Source organism: Vanessa atalanta, chromosome 21 (assembly GCF_905147765.1).
Source record: "Vanessa atalanta chromosome 21, ilVanAtal1.2, whole genome shotgun sequence".
NCBI lineage: Eukaryota > Metazoa > Arthropoda > Insecta > Lepidoptera > Nymphalidae > Vanessa > Vanessa atalanta.
The window spans coordinates 10,310,966-10,330,522 of record NC_061891.1 but is presented as its reverse complement, the minus strand read 5'-3'; the positions used below and the strand labels follow the sequence as shown (position 1 = coordinate 10,330,522).

Genomic DNA, 19,557 nt, shown 5'->3' with positions numbered 1-19,557 from the left:
TTACAGTGATTTTCCTGTCCAGTACAATAATTCGCTCGGGATACTAAAGTGGCGCGATAGTGCGTTTCCCAGTCGTCATACGTAAAAATGTGCCTCCTTACTCTAACGAATCCGCGGCAGCCTCAACACTCTGTCCAGGGATTTTTGCAGATGGGAAGCTCTGAAGCTGCGACTTTAAATTAAGTTACACATTTTATAAAATTAATATAGTTTTAATGAAAATATTGTACACTAACACTATGTGGGTTTGGCCTGTAATAATTGATTGTATCGTATGCCGTATCGTACGATATCGTTCGATCGTCTCTAAATAATTGCTTTATTTACCGCTTCTCACTATTTTTGTACATCGTGTAAAGAAATTGAAAGTGTACGAATCGTCCAGTGACATTTGTTTTTGTCTTTTTTTTTATTTTATTAGTATTTATATTAGTTACTCAATCGGACCCTTACTACCTAAATATCTAAGCATAAATTATAACAAATAGAGACACGTCAAGTTTACTTAAACATTGCATTTCAAAAAACTTACAAATGCTTAACTTAAACATAACAGAAGCTATGAACACAGTACACAATTCGCTTTTATATAGTAACTTAAACAGGTTATTAAAAATTTACTATTAAAGTGTTGATAGTTACTATTTAATATCAAATATTAAGTTTGTATACTATGCTGCATATATAGGTAGTCTTTTATAAGGAAGCTTTTAAGGCTACATTTTATAAAACAGATATTCGTGCGAAGCATCTTTTTGCTAGCGGGTTTAATGTTATGATAAGCCTGGGAGTGAGCAGTTCGTTCCGGTTTATTAAAACAATTTTCAATTCTTTAATAATGCTAGTCTGAAAACAAGCTTGGTGCTGTATTTCTTACACAGATTTTTATTTTTTTTATTTTTTTCATACCAGTAGATAATTCTTGGCAAATAAAAGGGTTTGCTATAAATTTTCTTTAGTTAAATATTATAAAATGAAGTAAGTAATATAAGCAGGCGAGATGGCCGCGTGGTTAGAACACGTGAATCTTCCGAATATATTGAGTTCTTTGGGTGATTGAACTACTGATTTTTTGACGCGGGCTGAAAACATGTGTGCTCGACCCGTAATGGAGCAGTGATTTAGAATATGTTCAAAGATCTTTCCTTCAAAAGCAGATCCCAGCAAAAGGACATTTGCAAGTAAACAACAACTTGTTTTGCTGTACAAGTTGCGCTAATTGTTTTATATAGCACAATAGAAAGATATTCGGTCGTAAGTGGCATCTAATTGCTTTAATCGTTAACATTAGTGTTGTGCAGCATCTTTAGTTTACCATTTGAATAATATATGCCGCAGTGTTGCAGAACTATCGATAGTTTGACTATCGATAGGTGATCTCGAAAATTATTCAAGATATCGATAGTTCTATCGATAGTATTGTTTTGATCAATACTAACAATAGTATCAATAGCTCTCCTTGAGGAATACTATTGATAACAGCGATAATATCGATGGTTTTGGACTATCGATAGTCAGTAAATGAAAAGGATAATTACATAGTCCAATTCTTGATAATGTTCCTGAATCCTGGCCCTGAGTTGTCGTTGATTTTTTTTTTTTGTAACGCATCTTTAAATATATTCGGTCGTAGGTCATTATTATTATCATACATATAATTCTACAAGAAGACACATAATTTTAGTACATGAGATAATTGAATTAATTCTTATATTCTTTACTGGGCCAAATTTCATTAAATTTATTTAAATATTTTGTGTCATTATTTGCCTTACTAAATTACTTATCTTGGGAAAATGATATTATCGAAAAATCACTTGCTATCGATATCACTAAAGAATCGATACTATCGATAGTGTGGATAGCTTAGGTTAAAAGTAATGGTATTCCTTATCGATACTATTGATACTATCTATAGTATTGCTACGTGACAACACTATAGACAGACTATCAATACTATCGCTAACATCTTATAATCTAAATTCATCTAAAATCTAAAAATAGAGTAAAATAGAGGATAAAGAGGTCGGGTCGGTTAGTGAGTAAGGAAAATATATTTTGTTCGTAAATGTACATTTACAAATATAAAAAAATGTTTTAACTTTTGTTTTAACTCAATCGGATCAATGGGTTAGGATTGAATGCAAAACATTTAATGTATACATTTATGTATCCTCATGCGGACCACGCACTTGACGCTGATATATTCCAAACAAAAATGGAAAATGTATGTTTGAAAACAATATCGTTCGATGGGTCCACTCGACTCATTTAGTTTTCACAAAGGGAATTGTTACGTTCGGTTTTTATTATTTACGAATATGTTTTTCATTGAGTATTTTTGTTAGAATATTGTAAATTACTTTTGTTATTGTCAGTGTAAGCAGATTTAGATACTGAATATTTATAAATTTTCGTTATCGTATTTTTCCTTATTCTTTTGAAATTTGCCTAATACGAAAAAGATTTTAGTCGTTGGGACGTCTCTTTTATTTAAAGGTTTGGTTACATATGTTGATGAGGTCAAAAGGAAAAGAACTTTAAAGATAAATGGTCTATCATACGGATATGTATATTTTACCCTATATTATTTTTTTTCGAATAAAAACTTATGCGCCTGCTCCGTGATTCACACTTGTCTTAAGAAATTAATTATATTTATAAATGAATAGGCTGTATTGATGGTATGTAGTCACCTGCGTGCCCATCGACTATTGGTACTACTAGACTATTGGACTATTGGCCCATTCATATTGCTACTGTAAGAAATATTTAACCAAATAAACTTCCGTAAAAAAAAATCTCTGGTTTTATAATGAAATAAAAAAAAAACTGAAATCATTGGAAGTTTCATGACCTATATTTTCCTTCGAAAAATAACAAAAATGAAAATCTCCCAAATGACGAAGGAATTGAAATAAACATACGTAAATATTTAATTGCGACGATGGATTTTATTTGCCAACAACATGGAACGTTTCACCCGTGCTCACGTGAAAGAGGGAGAGGGCGTATGTGAGCCTGGTGCGGCCTAGTATACCAGAAACCCACTATGCTACCGTGATGCTTTGACGAACGACATGGAACCTGGTCTTATATGAATACTAGCTGAAATTGCGGCTTTACCCGCGCGAAATTTATATAATACAAACACCCGATCCTCGTTTCACCCTCTTAGGGCCGGAGTTTCGTAAAATCCGTTCTTAGCAAATGTCTACACCCTATAAGGAACCTACCAGCCATATTTCAAGTTTGTAGGTGTTATAATTTCTGAGATTTGAGATCAGTGAGTGGTATTTCACTTTTATATATAAATAAATAAATTGGACTGCCGTGAACAGTATTCTTGAGATCTGATTCTGATTCTGATTGTCGAGTGTCTATTCGAGAGTTTTTGCAGAATAACTCGAATGTAATGTATAAAATATTATTTAAGTAGGATGTTTGATTTGTGCGAGTATTTAATATCCGTTTTAATTCAAACTATGATACTTGTATTCGCAACGTCACGTAGATTCTATATTAAATCATATTGTTCGTAATAAGATAATGGCGAAGAAGCTTTTAAAACTTGACATTGATCGTGATATACTCGCCCTCTGTAAAATAGCGCACCCGACGGTAGAGGGGAGGATTATGTTTCACCAGTAATTGAATAAAACATGGCAACATTTAATGTCCTTTAAATTTTACATGCAAGTAATAATTGTTTATATGTTAATTTACGCCATTTTATTTTCGTTAAATTATTTAGATATAAATTCATTCAATTCATGCACCAATTTTCACTTGGTGGTAGGGCTTTGTGCAAGCCCGCATGTGTAAGTACCACCCACTCATCAGATAGTCTTCCTCCAAACAACAGTACTCAGTATTGTTGTGTTCCTGTTTGAAGGGTGAGTGAGCCAGTGCCGCCAACTACAGGTACAAGGGACATAACATCTTATTTCCCAAGGTTGGTGGCGCATTGGCGTCGTAAGGAATGGTGAATATTTCTCACAGCACCATTGTCTACGGGCGGTGGTGACTACTTACCATCAGGTAACCTAAATGCTCGTCCGCCAACCTTTACCATAAAAAAGTTTTTAACGGATTTATGCTAAAGTTATATTGTTAAAGACAAAGTAATATCTGCTGTATTTTTTCGAGGGTTCACTTGATTCTTCATACATTCATATTGCCATTTCTCTATCTTTCTTTCAAACCTAGTTTTTAATTTAATAATAATTTTATTTATTCTAGTTACGCCTTGTGTTTTTAATGTGTTGATCAATCATTGAAAACTGTTATTATGAACTGTTTGTTTTGTTCATATCAGGTGGCTTTTAATGTTTGCTGTTTTTTCCTTTTGAAGTTTAAAAATGACTAAGAAGTGCATAAGAGTCGAATTTTGATTGTTGCTTTAGTAGATGGTGTACATAAAAACAAACTTCGATTGAAGGTGATTTTTCATCAAATTTTCCTTTTATAAGCATGTGGCTTTCTTTTTTTATATACATATACAAAACAAATTTCATTTGTCGAATATTTGCCCCGCGATATATGTATGAAATAATAGTTCATTGTTTTTTTTTAGTCAGTATTCCAAAGTGATCAAAACTAAAAACAAAACAATTATGATCCTGAAAAAGTATTCCACAACAATGCTTCATTAATACATTAGTAGAATTAATATAATATATTCGTCGATACATTTCAAAAACACGCGCCGTAGGACATCTAATGCAGCTCTCTCAACGAGATCGTATTAAAATCGCTGAACTGAAAAAAATTACTAAAACAAATATTTGTGCAGTTTCCTGGAAAACATTTTGTGAAAACATCATTATCATAGTAATATAAGTCTGACATAAGGGTGGGGATATATCCCACTAGGGATCTTTTGATTTAACCCTTTCTTTTCTTCAAGAGTACTTACTGGAAAAAAAAGTTGTTCGGATGGTAAGCGGTCATCACTACTATATTCACATAAGAAATATTTACCATTCCTTACATTGCTAAAGCGCTAGCAACCGTGAGGGTACCATACAATACCACACCAAGATGGCGGTTTTATTCAATATGGAAGTATTACACTTGCTTATTCTGTCAAAAGTCTACCACCTGTTCGGAAATTATCACCTCGGACCTCAGAAGAACCGGCGAATGGAATTCAACGGGTTTTTTTTAAAATATTTTTTTCATAATATAACAATAAATATATTTTCGTTATTTAAAACAACCAGGAGGGGATCATCTCATTCCCAAGGTGAGTAAACAACTAAGAAGTCATTAGTGTTTTAATATTTTGAACTTTATATGGGATACTGTTGTAACAACGTATACATTGCCCCACATAAGGATTACTAACACTGTGTAATCGGGTGCTTGGAGTAACAAGTTTATGTTTGTACCTAGTATGAATAGTATATACGCCACAATTTCTGGAAAAATCATTTATGTTTATGTGTACATACATAACATTGTCAGGAACAAATTGAGAAACGACAGTCATCATTTTGATTTTTTTAAATTTACATCTTAACGAATCTTTTGGGCCCAGGTTATAGATTGCATAAAAGCCTTCTCCAATCTATTTATATGGGTGCCCCTTGGAAAAGTTAGAAACTATAACTTTAGGACTTAATATAATGATAATATGTTTGTTTAAGAAATAATTCGTTTTGGTTTCGGATAGAAAATTTATCTATGAGTGGTTCAGTAGTTATCATTACCTTGTTACCATGATGAGTAGGCTAAAATTAACGAATGAAGACTCAGAATTGTTTCATTATAAAATGAATTTCATCGCTCAGAAATAGCGTCGACCCTTAAGACGTTTCTTTAATCTGTCTATATAAAGAACTGGAAGCAATTTCATAAAATAAGTTTACTTTGCAACTTTAATAACTCTAGTGTATTTATTTTAACTCTTATAGAATTATATAAGCGGGTGGGTATCATTTAGTAAATATGTTATTTGTTTTGGATTGTCCGTCCAAAAATAGTAATATACATTCCAATCTCTATTTACTATCAAATAAAAATATATAAGAAGAATTTAGAAAAAATATATTACAGTATTTATGGTTTTATTTTCGGATTTCAGATTTATTTTAATACTATACCTGTTTACTGTATTCGATTATTATTTATTCCATTTATGCAAAGGTAGACTAAAGCAGATAACGCTTTAACTATTTAATTTATGTATTATATGGATTTTTGAAACCAGAAATATTTTTTAACCAATTTTTTATCAAAAGTATTTTTTACGTAATAGTGGATCATTTACTTCTTGATTGTCAAACCGTTAGTGTAAAGTTTTAACACTAACTCAAAGAAGCAAACACCCGTGTGTTAAACCAACGAAAGAAACTCAAGGTTTTTGTGTCATACTTTATAATTGTTTACAATTTCCAATCTTAGAAATATATTAGAGATGCCCTTTTCCTTCGTAATATTCCTATCGCAGCTTAGTATAGCCAGTCATTAAGTACCATTATATTTTTCATTCGTTCAGAAAATACCTACAATTACTCAACAATACGATGTAACGAGCAACGTTTCAGTAAATTATGTATTTCTGCCACGTGTCCAGCTCACATTCTTGACACAGAGTATTCATAATGAAAATGGCATGAACGCGTAGCACCGGTATACCATCTATATATTTTTTTATGATATGGGTTGGCTAACGGACTATTTTGCCAACATATGGTAAGTGGTCGTTTTAGGGGTTAGTCATCAGGTAGTAGGCGTTAAAGTAGCCTGGCCTTCCTTGGAGTTCAAGATGAAACCAAATTTCATTAAATTCCGTTCAGTGGTATTGCCGTGATAGAGAAATAGCCAGACAGACAGAGTTACTTTCGCATTTATAATATTAGTATAGACAATAACATGATATTTAAATATGGTAAATATATAAAATGTTCAATGTTCTATGAGTCCAGTGAAAATTGTCACACGGTATGAATCGTTTGGTTTGTTTAAGGATCCGCAAGCGTTGTACTTTTGGCACGAGCTGCAGATTATGTTGGCGTTTTTATTGATACCACAGTAACGGAGACCAGGAATAGAAACTAGAACTGTTGAAATAAAAATATCTCTCCTCTCTTTTGAGGAGAAGATTTGCAGCTGACTCCACCACGCTGCTCCAGTCTGGTTTAGGCGATGGCAGGTTATCATCCAACACGTGCAGGTTTCCTGACGATGTTTCCCGTCACTGTACAACACGAGATGAATTATAAATACAAACTAAGCATAGATTTCAGTGGTGCTTGCCCCGGGATTGAACTCAAAATCATCGGTTAAAATTCACCTCTTATGAGGGCCATGTCGGACCACTAGACTACTAGAATTGTTTTAGAAGTTAAAATCATATGATTTTCGACTTGCAGAAAATGGAAGAAGAAGATCAATTTACTGTAAAATGATAATTCCAATGCGCTAACAAGAGATTTGAGTGAAGTATATATTGATTTTGATATTTTGAATCGATGCAGTCATCTATTGGATACAAGTAACCTATACTACTTATTACTATAGGTATTCATTATAGGGGTCTTAAGCTTGGGTGACATTTCTGTGTACCGCAAAACTGATCTGCCCCCAACTTATTATTTGACTTAAGCACAATTTATTAACATGGATAAGCAATTTAGTATTTTATTAATTCTTGTTAAAATTTTTGAAATATAATTCACCATTTAATGTCAAAGAAAACGCTGTCAAAATATGCATACGAACACTTTGTTATGAGTTTCTTTCAATAAATAACAGATGTTCAGACATTAAAAATATCAACATTATTTAAAAAATGGGAAATAATTATGACAAATTCAATTTCATATAATTTTCTCTAAACATTGAACTTCATTCAAAATACACAACGCATTTATTTTAAATATTTATCTGTGCGTGTATTTAAATGGGGTAACATTATATTTTTTGAATAAACAGTGTAAAAAAACCCTTCAAAACGAAACGAAAGAATATGTTAAGAGCGTGAAAGATTACGCGGCTCGTGTTTTACCATGCATTAGGAAGAGTACGTTATAAATTCGGATTAATCGCTCGGAGATTGTTTATGTTTCAGTGGCTAAAAAGGGGGACGGGGATATCTTCTTACTTTTCTTACGATACAAAGTTATCCTGGAAATCATATGTCCCAACTTACATGATATATTGTAGATTATATTATATGTCGATGATGTCAACAATACGGGATTTGTTTTGATAACGAGCCGCAAGCATTGTCAGTGTTAGATAACGTTTCGACAGAGTCTAGAACGGTCGGTGCGAGTCGGCGACACCACACTTCAGTGCTAGCCGTTGTATAATCAACACGTCTAGAAGGTGTGTAGTGCTTAAAGTGAATAGAAAACCACATTTTGCCCCACATTCTGATGATAAGGACATTCACTCAGATCGATATCACATAATAATCACAGGCACAAGGGACATAACATCTTAGTTCCCAAGGTTGGTGGCGCATAGGTGATGTAAGGAACGGTTAATATTTCTTACAGCGCCAAAAAAGTTAAAAAATATATATCTTGAATTTATTAACATTACAAATTATTAACGAGCCGAGATGGCGCAGTGGTTAGAACGCGTGCATCTTAACCGATGATTTTTGGTTGAAACCCAGGCAAGCACCACTGAATATTCATGTGCTTAATTTGTATTTATAAATCATCTCGTGCTCGACGGTGAAGGGAAATATCGCGAGGAAGCCTGCATGTGTCTAAATTCAACTCAATTCTGCCACATGTGTATTCCACCAACCCGCATTGGAGCAGCGTGGTGGAGTATGCTCCAAACCTTCTCCTCAAAGGGACAGGAGGCCTTAGCCCAGCAGTGGGAAATTTACAGGCTGCTAATGTAATGTGAATTATGATACGTCTGCAGGGGAAATTAATATTTATTATTTTTATTATTCTATTAAAAATAGATTGGTTGCGAAAAATATGACCACCTAGACTATTCAACTCGCGCCCCGATTTAGAAGATATAAAATCCCTAAATTATCATTAGAAACGCAACAAAAATTAGCTCCATCCTCACCAAAATATAAAGAAAACACACATTATTAATTGTTAATTATTTATTACACGTAATCCACGACTTATATGTTACATTATAAAGACATTTATGATAACAATGCTATTAGTACATTACACAATGCAACTTACAAAAATCTACATAATTATTTTACAAGCTTTTTGTAATTCAAATTACATTTAAAATAGTACTTCAACACTAGATCAATCTATAAATAAATACTAATAATATGTGCCTTTTTCTTAAACTACTAAACCTTAGGTGAAAAATCTCAGAAATATTTAGTGGCCCGACTCGGCGCTAAACTTAGAACCATCAGATCTGCGGTCTCATGACTAGACCAATGAAACAGTCAGGGTTGCCGCACATGAGCCATTGGCCCCAACCACAAAACGCCGCCACCGGCATATTTCCTGTAGTTTTGACAAATTTTATGCCGACTCACCTAGCGTGTGGCGGCCACCGGCGTCACCCTCACTGATTGTAAGAATACAAAATAATAATAATGCTATACAATACAAATTATCTTATTTCCAATAATCATTTTATATGCTATGTGAGGTGGGGGAGAGGAGAGGGTGAACCCTCTCCTTCATATGTAAATTGATATAATAATCCAATTCCATTAAATGAAAATATCGATTAATTATAAACTTATTCCAACAAAGGTTGTATTCAAGTTGGTATAATAAACTATTATATAAAAAATATTTAGTAATCGTTTTCTTATAAAAATAAAAATATTTTTAACACGTGGTACATCCGTCTGAGTATTTTGAATTGGCCGAAATAGCCTAGTGGTTAGTACACGTGCATTTTATTGGGGGTTGCGGGTTTGTCATGGCATACAGTGTTCAACTTTGATGTGCTAAAACTTGCAGGTAACAGACAAAATTCTGCTAAAAATTCTGGTGGTATACGCAATAACCCGTCTACTCGAAAGAAGTCTTTAGCCCAACCGTGTTTCATTTACAAAAAGTTCTTTTTATATTACTTTAAATATTTCGCAAAGAACAAACTTCCTCTAAATTGGGCAGAATATTTTTTTCCAACTGTGGTAAATGTACTCTTTGTTACTTTACTTATTTTTACAGAAGTACATTAGGCTTACAGTTCACAATCATATTTATAATCCTTAAGCATAAGTTGACTCGATTCATTATTATTTCTACTCCAAACGCCTTTCGGTCTTCGATTGTAATCTCTCCATCGGTCGCTGTAGAGACTCGTGGAGTCACTACTGCAGAAGCTGCTCCGTCTTCCTCGGAACTCAGTCCGATTCCTGTGTTCGTGGCTCTGAGACCTGACCCTCACTAGATGTGAGCCATCGGATGTGTGGTTGACCATGGTTTCTCTGATGCTCGACTGGTCACGGTATCTGCTCTTCTTGCGACGAACTTTTCGGCAGCAAAGGGTTTCTTTGAAAGCGATTCGGTATCTGTGGGAGATTAATAAGTTAATATACAATACAATAAAATACAATAGAAAACCACTTGAGAAAAATTAGCATGTATCTCAAAATCCAGCTCCTGTGTATCCACTAATATTAAATCCCATCAAAAATATAAATGTAAAAATGAGAGCCAAGTCCAATATTATGGTATATACCTTGGTTGTTGACTTCAACGACAAAAGAAGTGAGATCTATATGGTTGCCAAGTACAATGGTCCTTCCTGAAATCTATTTATAACTACATAAAATATCATTTCTTCATATAATTTAGGAGAAAATATTGTAGCCTAAGGTCTGTTTTTCCTTTTTTGGCCTAATTCTCTACCTACATGCCAAATTTCAACTTTCTAGGTCACCTGGAAGTAGGATATAGTTTTGATCTATAGGTCAGTCAGTGATAAAAATGACGATTTTTAGACGTTAATATCTAAATAACCGTTAGATATGTGTTTATGAAATTTGGAACACATATGTATCTCGCGAGTCCCAATATATGAGCCAATTTTGACATATTTATGTCAAATAGTTTTTGAGTTATGAGGAGGTCAAAAGTGGCTCCAAATGGTTCGTGTAATATTACACACGGTGCTGCTCGCCAGTTCTGTTACTTGTACTTGGCTGACACGCTCCCGCGTGTCTAGATGCTAAGGAGAGAGGTCGAATCACCTACATCTTCTAGTCATCATCTACACCTTAGTCGGATTATGAGTCGTGTATTTAATACTAACAATCATTTAATAGAAATAGTTGGCTTCAAGGGTGAATGGGACATAGTAACTACGGGCACAAGGAACTCGACAGCTTAGTTCACCAGGTTGGCGCGTTATGAGAGGAGAAGGCCAGGGTTATAAGGCGCACAAGATCAATAGTGGTAGAGTTTACTTGGCTTTGTGCAAGTAGGTAGGTACTTTCCACTCATCATCAAATAGCAGTACTCAGTGTTTTTGTGTGCTGGTTTAAAGGGTTTGTGAGCCAGTTTAAAACCTACTCCTGTAATTATACTACAAGATTCATAACATCTTAGTACCCAAGGTTGTTGGTGTATTGGCGATATAGGGAATGGTCAATATTAATATTTCTAAAAGTGTCAATGTATGTATCTATAAGGTGGTAGTAGCCGCTTACTACATATATCGTAAAAAAATAGAAAATATAAAAATCTGAAACTAATACATAAACATCTCATCTCTTATTCACGTGTTTATAAAATAAATATAAATATTTTAATTACTGGAAATTTGTATTTAAACAAAGAAACATGTTGTGTATTGATTTAAATATGAAATGTTTATATAAAAATATAGACAATTATCGTAAGTTGCCCGTTTCATATATTATCTACATATAGTAATATTATATAAACAGTCATTTTTTAATGTAATTAAATACTTATAAGCCAATTTTCTTATTAAAAATATAGTTGAAGCGCTTCGCAATTTCAAGCGCTTTAAGATAAGCAACCTTTTGTCTTTTTTAAAATATATTTACATAATTACAAATTAATAATTATATTTTTATATCAACGACTAGATTAGAAAATGTAAATAAATAAATGTCGTATTTAATTTGGAAACCGTTGCTTATATTTAACAAAATATTTTGTAAAGCATTTTCTGAAGTTTAAGTAATAAAACGTCTGAAACGCGGACCTAAATGGAATTTGTAGACGAGGATCTTCTCTCAGATTAGAGCGCTTCTCACCTTTGAATTCGGAAAACTTAAGTCTTTGTAAGACAACATACGTAGATTAAATTAAATCATTTGATGTTTTCTCATTTTATAAAATGATTGTGTCTTTGCTATTATAATGATGTATTGTTAAGAAGTATTGAATCGTGAATATTTTAAATTAATTAAAAACGTACATTTGTAATTGTATTTAGTGATCGTTATATATTTTTTATTTTATTCAATCAATCTAATTGGTACAGTGTATGTGTTTGTGCACTGAATATGTATGTATGTATAACTTTCGGAAATGTGTGTAACACTAGTACAACAACTTAGAATTTAAGATTTTGTAGATAATTTTTCTACTGGAACTATGACGTTATGTCCCTTATGTATGTAGTTACACTGGCTCACTCACCCTTCAAACCGGAACATAACAATACCAAGGCGTTTGGTGATAGAATGTATGACGGGTACTCCGTACTACCTACCACCAAGTTTATGTTATTATTGAGTAAATAAAATAAGATTAACTTTAATTTTTTAACCACTTTATCGATGTATAGCCAAAGTTTCATCTTTCCAAATTAATATAACAACGAGAAGAAACAAATGAAGATGATAAATAAACGACGTTTGAGAATAATGAAATGACAATTACAAAATTGTTGTGTGAAATAAAACAATTATAAAGCCGAGACATACACTGCTGTAAAAGAACTTCGTTCCGATAATCTTTATAAATTTGAGTGAGTTTTGAGTTTTTGTAAAATAATAACACTTTAGTAATAAAATAAATAACGATAAAAATATATACACACCAACTCTTATTTGTATAGTTTTATGTAACTTATATACACTTTACCTATGGCTCATAATGTTGTACAAAATGGGGTTGACGGTAGCCGAGATGTAGTAGAAGACTCCAGCAGCAAGGAAAAGGTACTCGTTGATGGTGTGGTAGTGGTGAATACCAGTGCCGTAGATGAAGAACAGTCGTTGGAAGTGGAAGGGAGCCCAGCACACGAAGAATGCTATGACAACTGCCGCTACAACAAAAAAATAATATTTAACAAAATTATCCAATTTAATAAAATATCTAATGGATGACAGGTCGATTCTCCGAGGTCGAGGTTCGAAGTTATGGAGAAAAGGTTTTTGGACCACACTGCTCGTAGAGGTATTAATAGATTTACATCCAACAGGTGCAGGTTTTCTCACGATGTACGGACTGAGCGTACAGCCTTTAATTAAGATTTATATGTTCTAAAAATATCTCAATTCACACATCAGCTCAAAGCCCGATTCAGTTGAATGTTCAAAAAAGATTATAAGAAATTACGGTAATTTAAATGTTAAACCCAATTAAGTCTATACGAAAGATTTGCAGTTTGTAATTACGCCTTCGTGCTTAAATAGCTAGATGAATTACGATAAAATTTCGATGAGGATATTTAAATTATAATTCAGCATTTTTTGCATTCATAATAAATTGGCGCAACTGACTTTATTTAAAATTTTATTAAAATTGGTATTTTGATTTTGTAATAGCAAATCAGATTTAATTTCCCACCGCGGAAAAACGTCACGAATCTTATAGGATATATATATATGTAGTACAATTCTGTTATTTCGAATTTGCACATGGAATGGATTTTGACACATTTTTTTTAACATTTTTTAAGAACCCATTTTTTACATTACATACATTAGCAGCCCGTAAATGTCCCACTGCTGGGATAAAGGCCTCCTCTCCCTATGAGGAGAAGGTTTGGAGCATATTCCACCACGCTGCTCCAATGCGGGTTGGCGGAATACACATGTGGCTGAATTTCGTTGAAATTAGACACATGCAGGTTTCCTCACGATGTTTTCCTTCACCGCCGAGATGAATTATAAACACAAATTAAGCACATGAAAATTCAGTGGTGCCTGCCTGGGTTTGAACCCGAAATCATCGGTTAAGATGCACGCGTTCTAACCACTGGGCCATCTCGGCTTAAGAACCCATCAAACTCTAAAATCGTGAAAAAAATAAGTAATTATCTAAACACTAAAACGACTGATTGATTGGGTTGGGATGAAATCAACTGCTTTGTTTAAATATTAGCGTATATAATATTCATACAAAACAAAAATACATAGCTCTGTAACAATTGTCGGATTTAAATAAATTTTAATGTTTAAAACAATTTAACATGGTTCAATGCGGTTTCATGTATCGTGGGATCCATTAGGCGATTTCAAGTTAATTCCTGTTAATTGTACGGTTATTATTATATTTATATTACGCCCCATCTAAAAAAGTCATTAGCTTTATTAATAACCTTTAGCACACGAACGTGGTTTAAAAATATTTTTGAACATTACTATGGAACGTTTTAAGGGATCCTTTCGTAAAAGCATATGACATATTTAAAACATTTTCATACAGTATATTTACTAACCATGTAAACTAATTTTTTTATTGTTTTGACTTTTATTTGTGTCAAGAGGGCATTGATTATTTCGCCAATGTCACGTGCTATGGAGAAGACACGATAGAGATTGATCGGTGCGGATAAATGTTTTTATTTTAATAAGAATATTATATATTTTTTTACAAATTTACGTGACATTATCAAATATAAATTGAGAAGCGACAGTCAATATGTTTATCCCTTCGAAACTCCTCACTGGAAAGTTTAGGAATAAGTTGTGTCCGTATCGGATTAGCTGTCCCGTCAGATAACGAGATTGAAGGAACGCAGAGTGCATTCGTGACCTGATTTTGCACTATAATATGTCCAGTACTAGCCTAGTTTAATTTGAGAAAAGGCGTCGTTGAGAAATTCGGCTAGACAGACATCATCACCAAACATAATACGTAACCTAAAATAACCATCAATAATAATAACTAACGATCCACAATCAAGCCAATCCTCTGACGACTAACGAACAAATGTAGTAACATTGATCACTTTGATAAAATCAGTGATAATCATTGTATGTGTATAACGCCAAGTTTCCGACTCCGCAAAGTCAATAAATCATTCTTGGGACAAGGTATCCGTTTCTTTAAAACGAATCCGTAGACATTTGTAAAAAAAAATACATTGGTAAAGAAAGAATATTATTCGATACAAGATTATATTGATGATAAAAAAGCGTGCAGTTAATACTCGTTGACTTCCAGGCAGGAGACATAACATACATATATAATTGTATTTAACTAACATGACTGTTTTTTTGGATGTTGAAAAAGAGTAACTACTGAGTTTCTTGCCGGTTCTTCTCGGTAGAATCTACATTCCGAACCAGTGGTAGCTTTACTTTAAATAGTTTATTAAATGACGATTCAAAAAGTGTAAAAGCCTACTTGAATAAAGTTTACTTTGATTTGATTTAATTTGAATGCCCTCGAGTGAAGGTCGTCCACGCCTTGAATATACATGTTTTACTTCCAACATATTAGTCAGAATACTAGTAATAACACAATACCGCCAACAAAAATACATTTCGATCGATCTTATATACAATTTAACTCGCTTGTCTAATTTTAAATTTTCGTTTAACTGCTACAATATTTAATTTAACACGCTCTATTGATAAAATTTGTCACCAGGCTCCGATTTTATTAACAGCCTCTCTTTAGGAAACATTTAAATTTATTGAAATTGTGATTTTTCGTTAAATTTCGATTTTATTAAAACGTATCTTTTTAAAGTTAATTTATCTGAAGACGTGTGGCCTTAGTTAAAGTGCTACTACTGAAGTTTTTGTTTAATTCGTGTTTATAAAATTACGATACTAACTAGCTTACAGTGTAGCGACAGTCGGAATGCGTTATCATTAAGAACACGTGGCATTATTCCATCAGTGAGAAGTTTTCAGACTTGTTTACTTTTATTTTTATGAAATAGGTAGGTGAACCGGCAAATGGCTCCACCTGATAGAAAGTGGCCGACCACCGACGTAAGAAATTAGAATCATTCCTTATATCTCCAATGCACCATTAACTTTGGGAGCTAAGTAAATTTTTTGAACAAATAGTATTTTTACTTTGGTTTATATTATTTATAATAATACTTAAACCTTATTGCATTCGACGCGTAAGGGTATAATTAGTTTTTTTTTTTAACTAAATGAAAAACAACTGAGATAGTCCAGTGGTTAAAGCACGGCTTAACCGAGGATTGTAGGTTCAAACCTGAAAAATACTTTCCAACTTTCACGTGCCTTAATTTTGTTACTATAAGATCCACCTGACCGATAACAACCTATAATAAAGTGCGTACTACGGCGAATATTTAAGTGAAGATGTGTGTGTAAAGACACACATACACACCCTTACTCTCATTATCTGATGGAAAGGCAAACCTCACGGAGAGATATCAGTCGCGGGATCAGTGGCATTACTTACTATACGAAGCCTAGTTACCTTCGTCAATGTCCTGCCCTAAGTCGATACTTAGATTTTCTGATAGAAAAATCCAATAAAATTTATTGCTTCCGTTATTTGAATCTAGGACTTCGTTTATCTGATACACTAGACCTGCAGCGGCCAAAAAAATACAGCTGCAAATTGAAATAAATATTGTCTATGAATATGAAAATTAGCCGAGTACAATTTTTAGCTGAGCCGAGATGGCCTAGTGATTAGAACGAGTACATATTAACCTATGATCGCTGGTTCAAATCCGAGCAATTACAACTTAATTTTTGTGTACTTAATTTGTTGTTTATGATTTACCTCGTGCTTAGCGGTGAAGGATAACATCGAAAGCATATCTGCATATATGCGTGGGTCTAAATTCATAAAATTCTGCCAACTGTTTAACCACCAACTCGTATTGGAGCAGAGTGGTTGAATTAAATAATAAACTAAAAATCTTCTCCTCAAAGGGAGAGGAGGCCTTAGCCCAGCAGTGGGACGTTTACAGCTGGTAACTTTGCTGTTTATAATATTTAGCAAAGATACGACACTTAGGACGGCTGATGACTTGCAAATATATATTGAACTTATTGTATTGGAATCCCTTTCAAAATTTTTAGTATATCAGCACAAAGGGATAATTATAAACCAATTTCGGTATACTAAGCTGCACACTAGACTTTGTAACCTTTAATATGCTAATTCCAAACGAGCCTCGATCGATTGATGAAGCGCCTTCTTTACCTAACACAGGCCCTCTTATCTATTGAACTAACTCTTTGCTAATTCTACATTCATATTATTCTCGACTCCATTAATTTTTTTATCTATCTATTACAAAGGCTACTTTGTAAATTAATAACGATAGATTCAGGCCCTTAGTCATACCATATATGAGAATCTGACATATAAAGTTATTCTCGCATTTATAATAATTATTCGGAAATGTTTTAGTAGGTACTTAGTTCCCAAGGTTGCAACATTTATCTAAATTTGCTTAAGATATTGCAATTTTATAAAATACAATGATTGTAATGAATACCACCATAAACATATTATAACACCAATTATTAAATTACATATAAATACAATAAAACAGTTTACTACCTTACATTTACTTCAAATACTGTAACATAACTATTCAAAAGTGCTCTCATGTGCCTACCTGAATAAATAACATTTCGATTTTGACTTTTTGGGTTCTATGTCTGTAATGTTCCGCTGTTGGACTTAAGCGTCCGTTTGCAGAAGAGTTTAGGAGCTAATTCCACCTCAATGGTTAAATGCGAATTGGTACATAAAATTTTGTCCTTAACATAAACTAAGGACATAAAAATTCAGTAGTGCTTGCTTCGTTTTGAGTCTTTAGTTAAGATTCAGGTGTTCTAATTAATGGGCCGTTTCAGCTCCCAAAACACTCATAGTTACAATTAACTAATTCTAACAATCACTTAAGCTTAAATACAGTTTGAATTATACATGTGGATACCCAAAGTATTATCTTATTCTAATATAAGCAGAATGAACGGACACAGACATCATTACACCATGAATTCGTGAAAACACTTCACCGATAGTATAATTTCAGGTGGTGGTTGAGCTTTGTGTATGCCGTCTAGAGTATCAGTCGCTCATCACATATTTCAACAATATTGAGTATTGTTGTGTTCAGGTTGATGGGGAGTGCGTTAAAGTCATTTAAGGTGCAAGGGTCAACTTGTCAGTTCCCAAGGTAACGGCTCTGTAAAGCGTGGTTAATACTTCTTATTATGGTGCCGGTCCATTATGGTGGTATGAATCACTTTAAAGATAATACCTTAAGGGTTTTGTGCATCGCTAACCTTATTGTTAATCGTATTTTTGTAACATTTAATTTTTATAATATTTGATGAGTCTGAATATTAAAAGTATTTTATGTATCAAGCTCAAAGTAAAAAGGCAGAGTTACTGGAAATGTAAGAAAGTCTGTCTTAAGCCTTAACCACCGGTAGCTTTTGTAAATCACCCTTACCAATGGATGACTTACTTCTTTCTGTACCTGTAAATATATCTTACTTTGTAACATGTGCGACAAATTAAGTATTTATAATATTATTAAAACTTATGGTTCAGGTTCGGTTAATTACGGGTTCAATCGCTCCGGACAAGCTTGGCTGAATTTTGTAAATGTCACGAGGAAACCTGTATGTGTTGGATGAAAATTTGCAATATGTTTACACCAATTTCCGCTGAAACTGTGTAGAGAAATAATCTCTAAACCTTCTAAACAGTAACAGCCTGTAAGTTTCCCACTGCTGGGCTAAGGCGAAGGTTTGGAGCTTATTCCATCACGCTGCTCTAATGCTGGTTGGTGGATACACATGTGGCAAAATTTAAATGCGATTAGACACGTGTTTGTTTTCTCACAATATTTTCCTTCACCGCTGAGCACGAGATGAATTTTAAACACAAATTAAACACATAAAAATTCAATATCTTCTTTAATCTTCTCGTTAAACGGATATGGCAAACCAATGCAGCGGCGGGACATTTACGGGCTCATTTAGTCTATAATTATATTCCGGAGCTGCCATCACCCGTGCATAAAATATAAAATTAAAGTTTTATTAATAGTGTTAAATTATAACAAATTTAAAGTATTAATATAACACAACAGCGAAAGTTCTAGATTAAAAAGTTGAAACTAGAGTTCAACGACCAGTTTCCCGTCATAGTTTCCAAAGAATCAAGGCGATGAGGAAATTCTTTTCTTGAAGCATCTTGGAAACGCGATCTCGTTGTATCATAAAGTTTAATACATTTTGTAACTTTAATAATAAAAGTTCGCATTGTTGAAAATAAGCATTTATGAATGTGGACTTTTAAAAACTATAAACTAGCTCGCGCGCCGAACTTGCACGGAATGGAATCTATATTGACATTTTATTTTATACTGGGGTAAAAATTTAATTGTTGGTAATATATAATAATCTTT

At 33.3% G+C, this 19,557-nt stretch overlaps 1 protein-coding gene across 1 annotated transcript in view; it reads right to left on the bottom strand.

Moving 5' to 3' along the window:
- Positions 1–10,152: 10,152 nt before the first annotated feature.
- Positions 10,153–19,557, bottom strand: part of LOC125072236 (neuropeptides capa receptor-like) — an 88,535-nt gene continuing 79,130 nt past the window's right edge. Inside the window, exons 6-7 of the mRNA XM_047682760.1 lie at positions 13,035–13,218; positions 10,153–10,483 (exon numbers count right to left, since the gene is read on the bottom strand). Coding sequence (XP_047538716.1) covers positions 10,153–10,483; positions 13,035–13,218 — 515 coding nt within the window. The remainder of the gene's footprint in view (positions 10,484–13,034; positions 13,219–19,557) is intronic.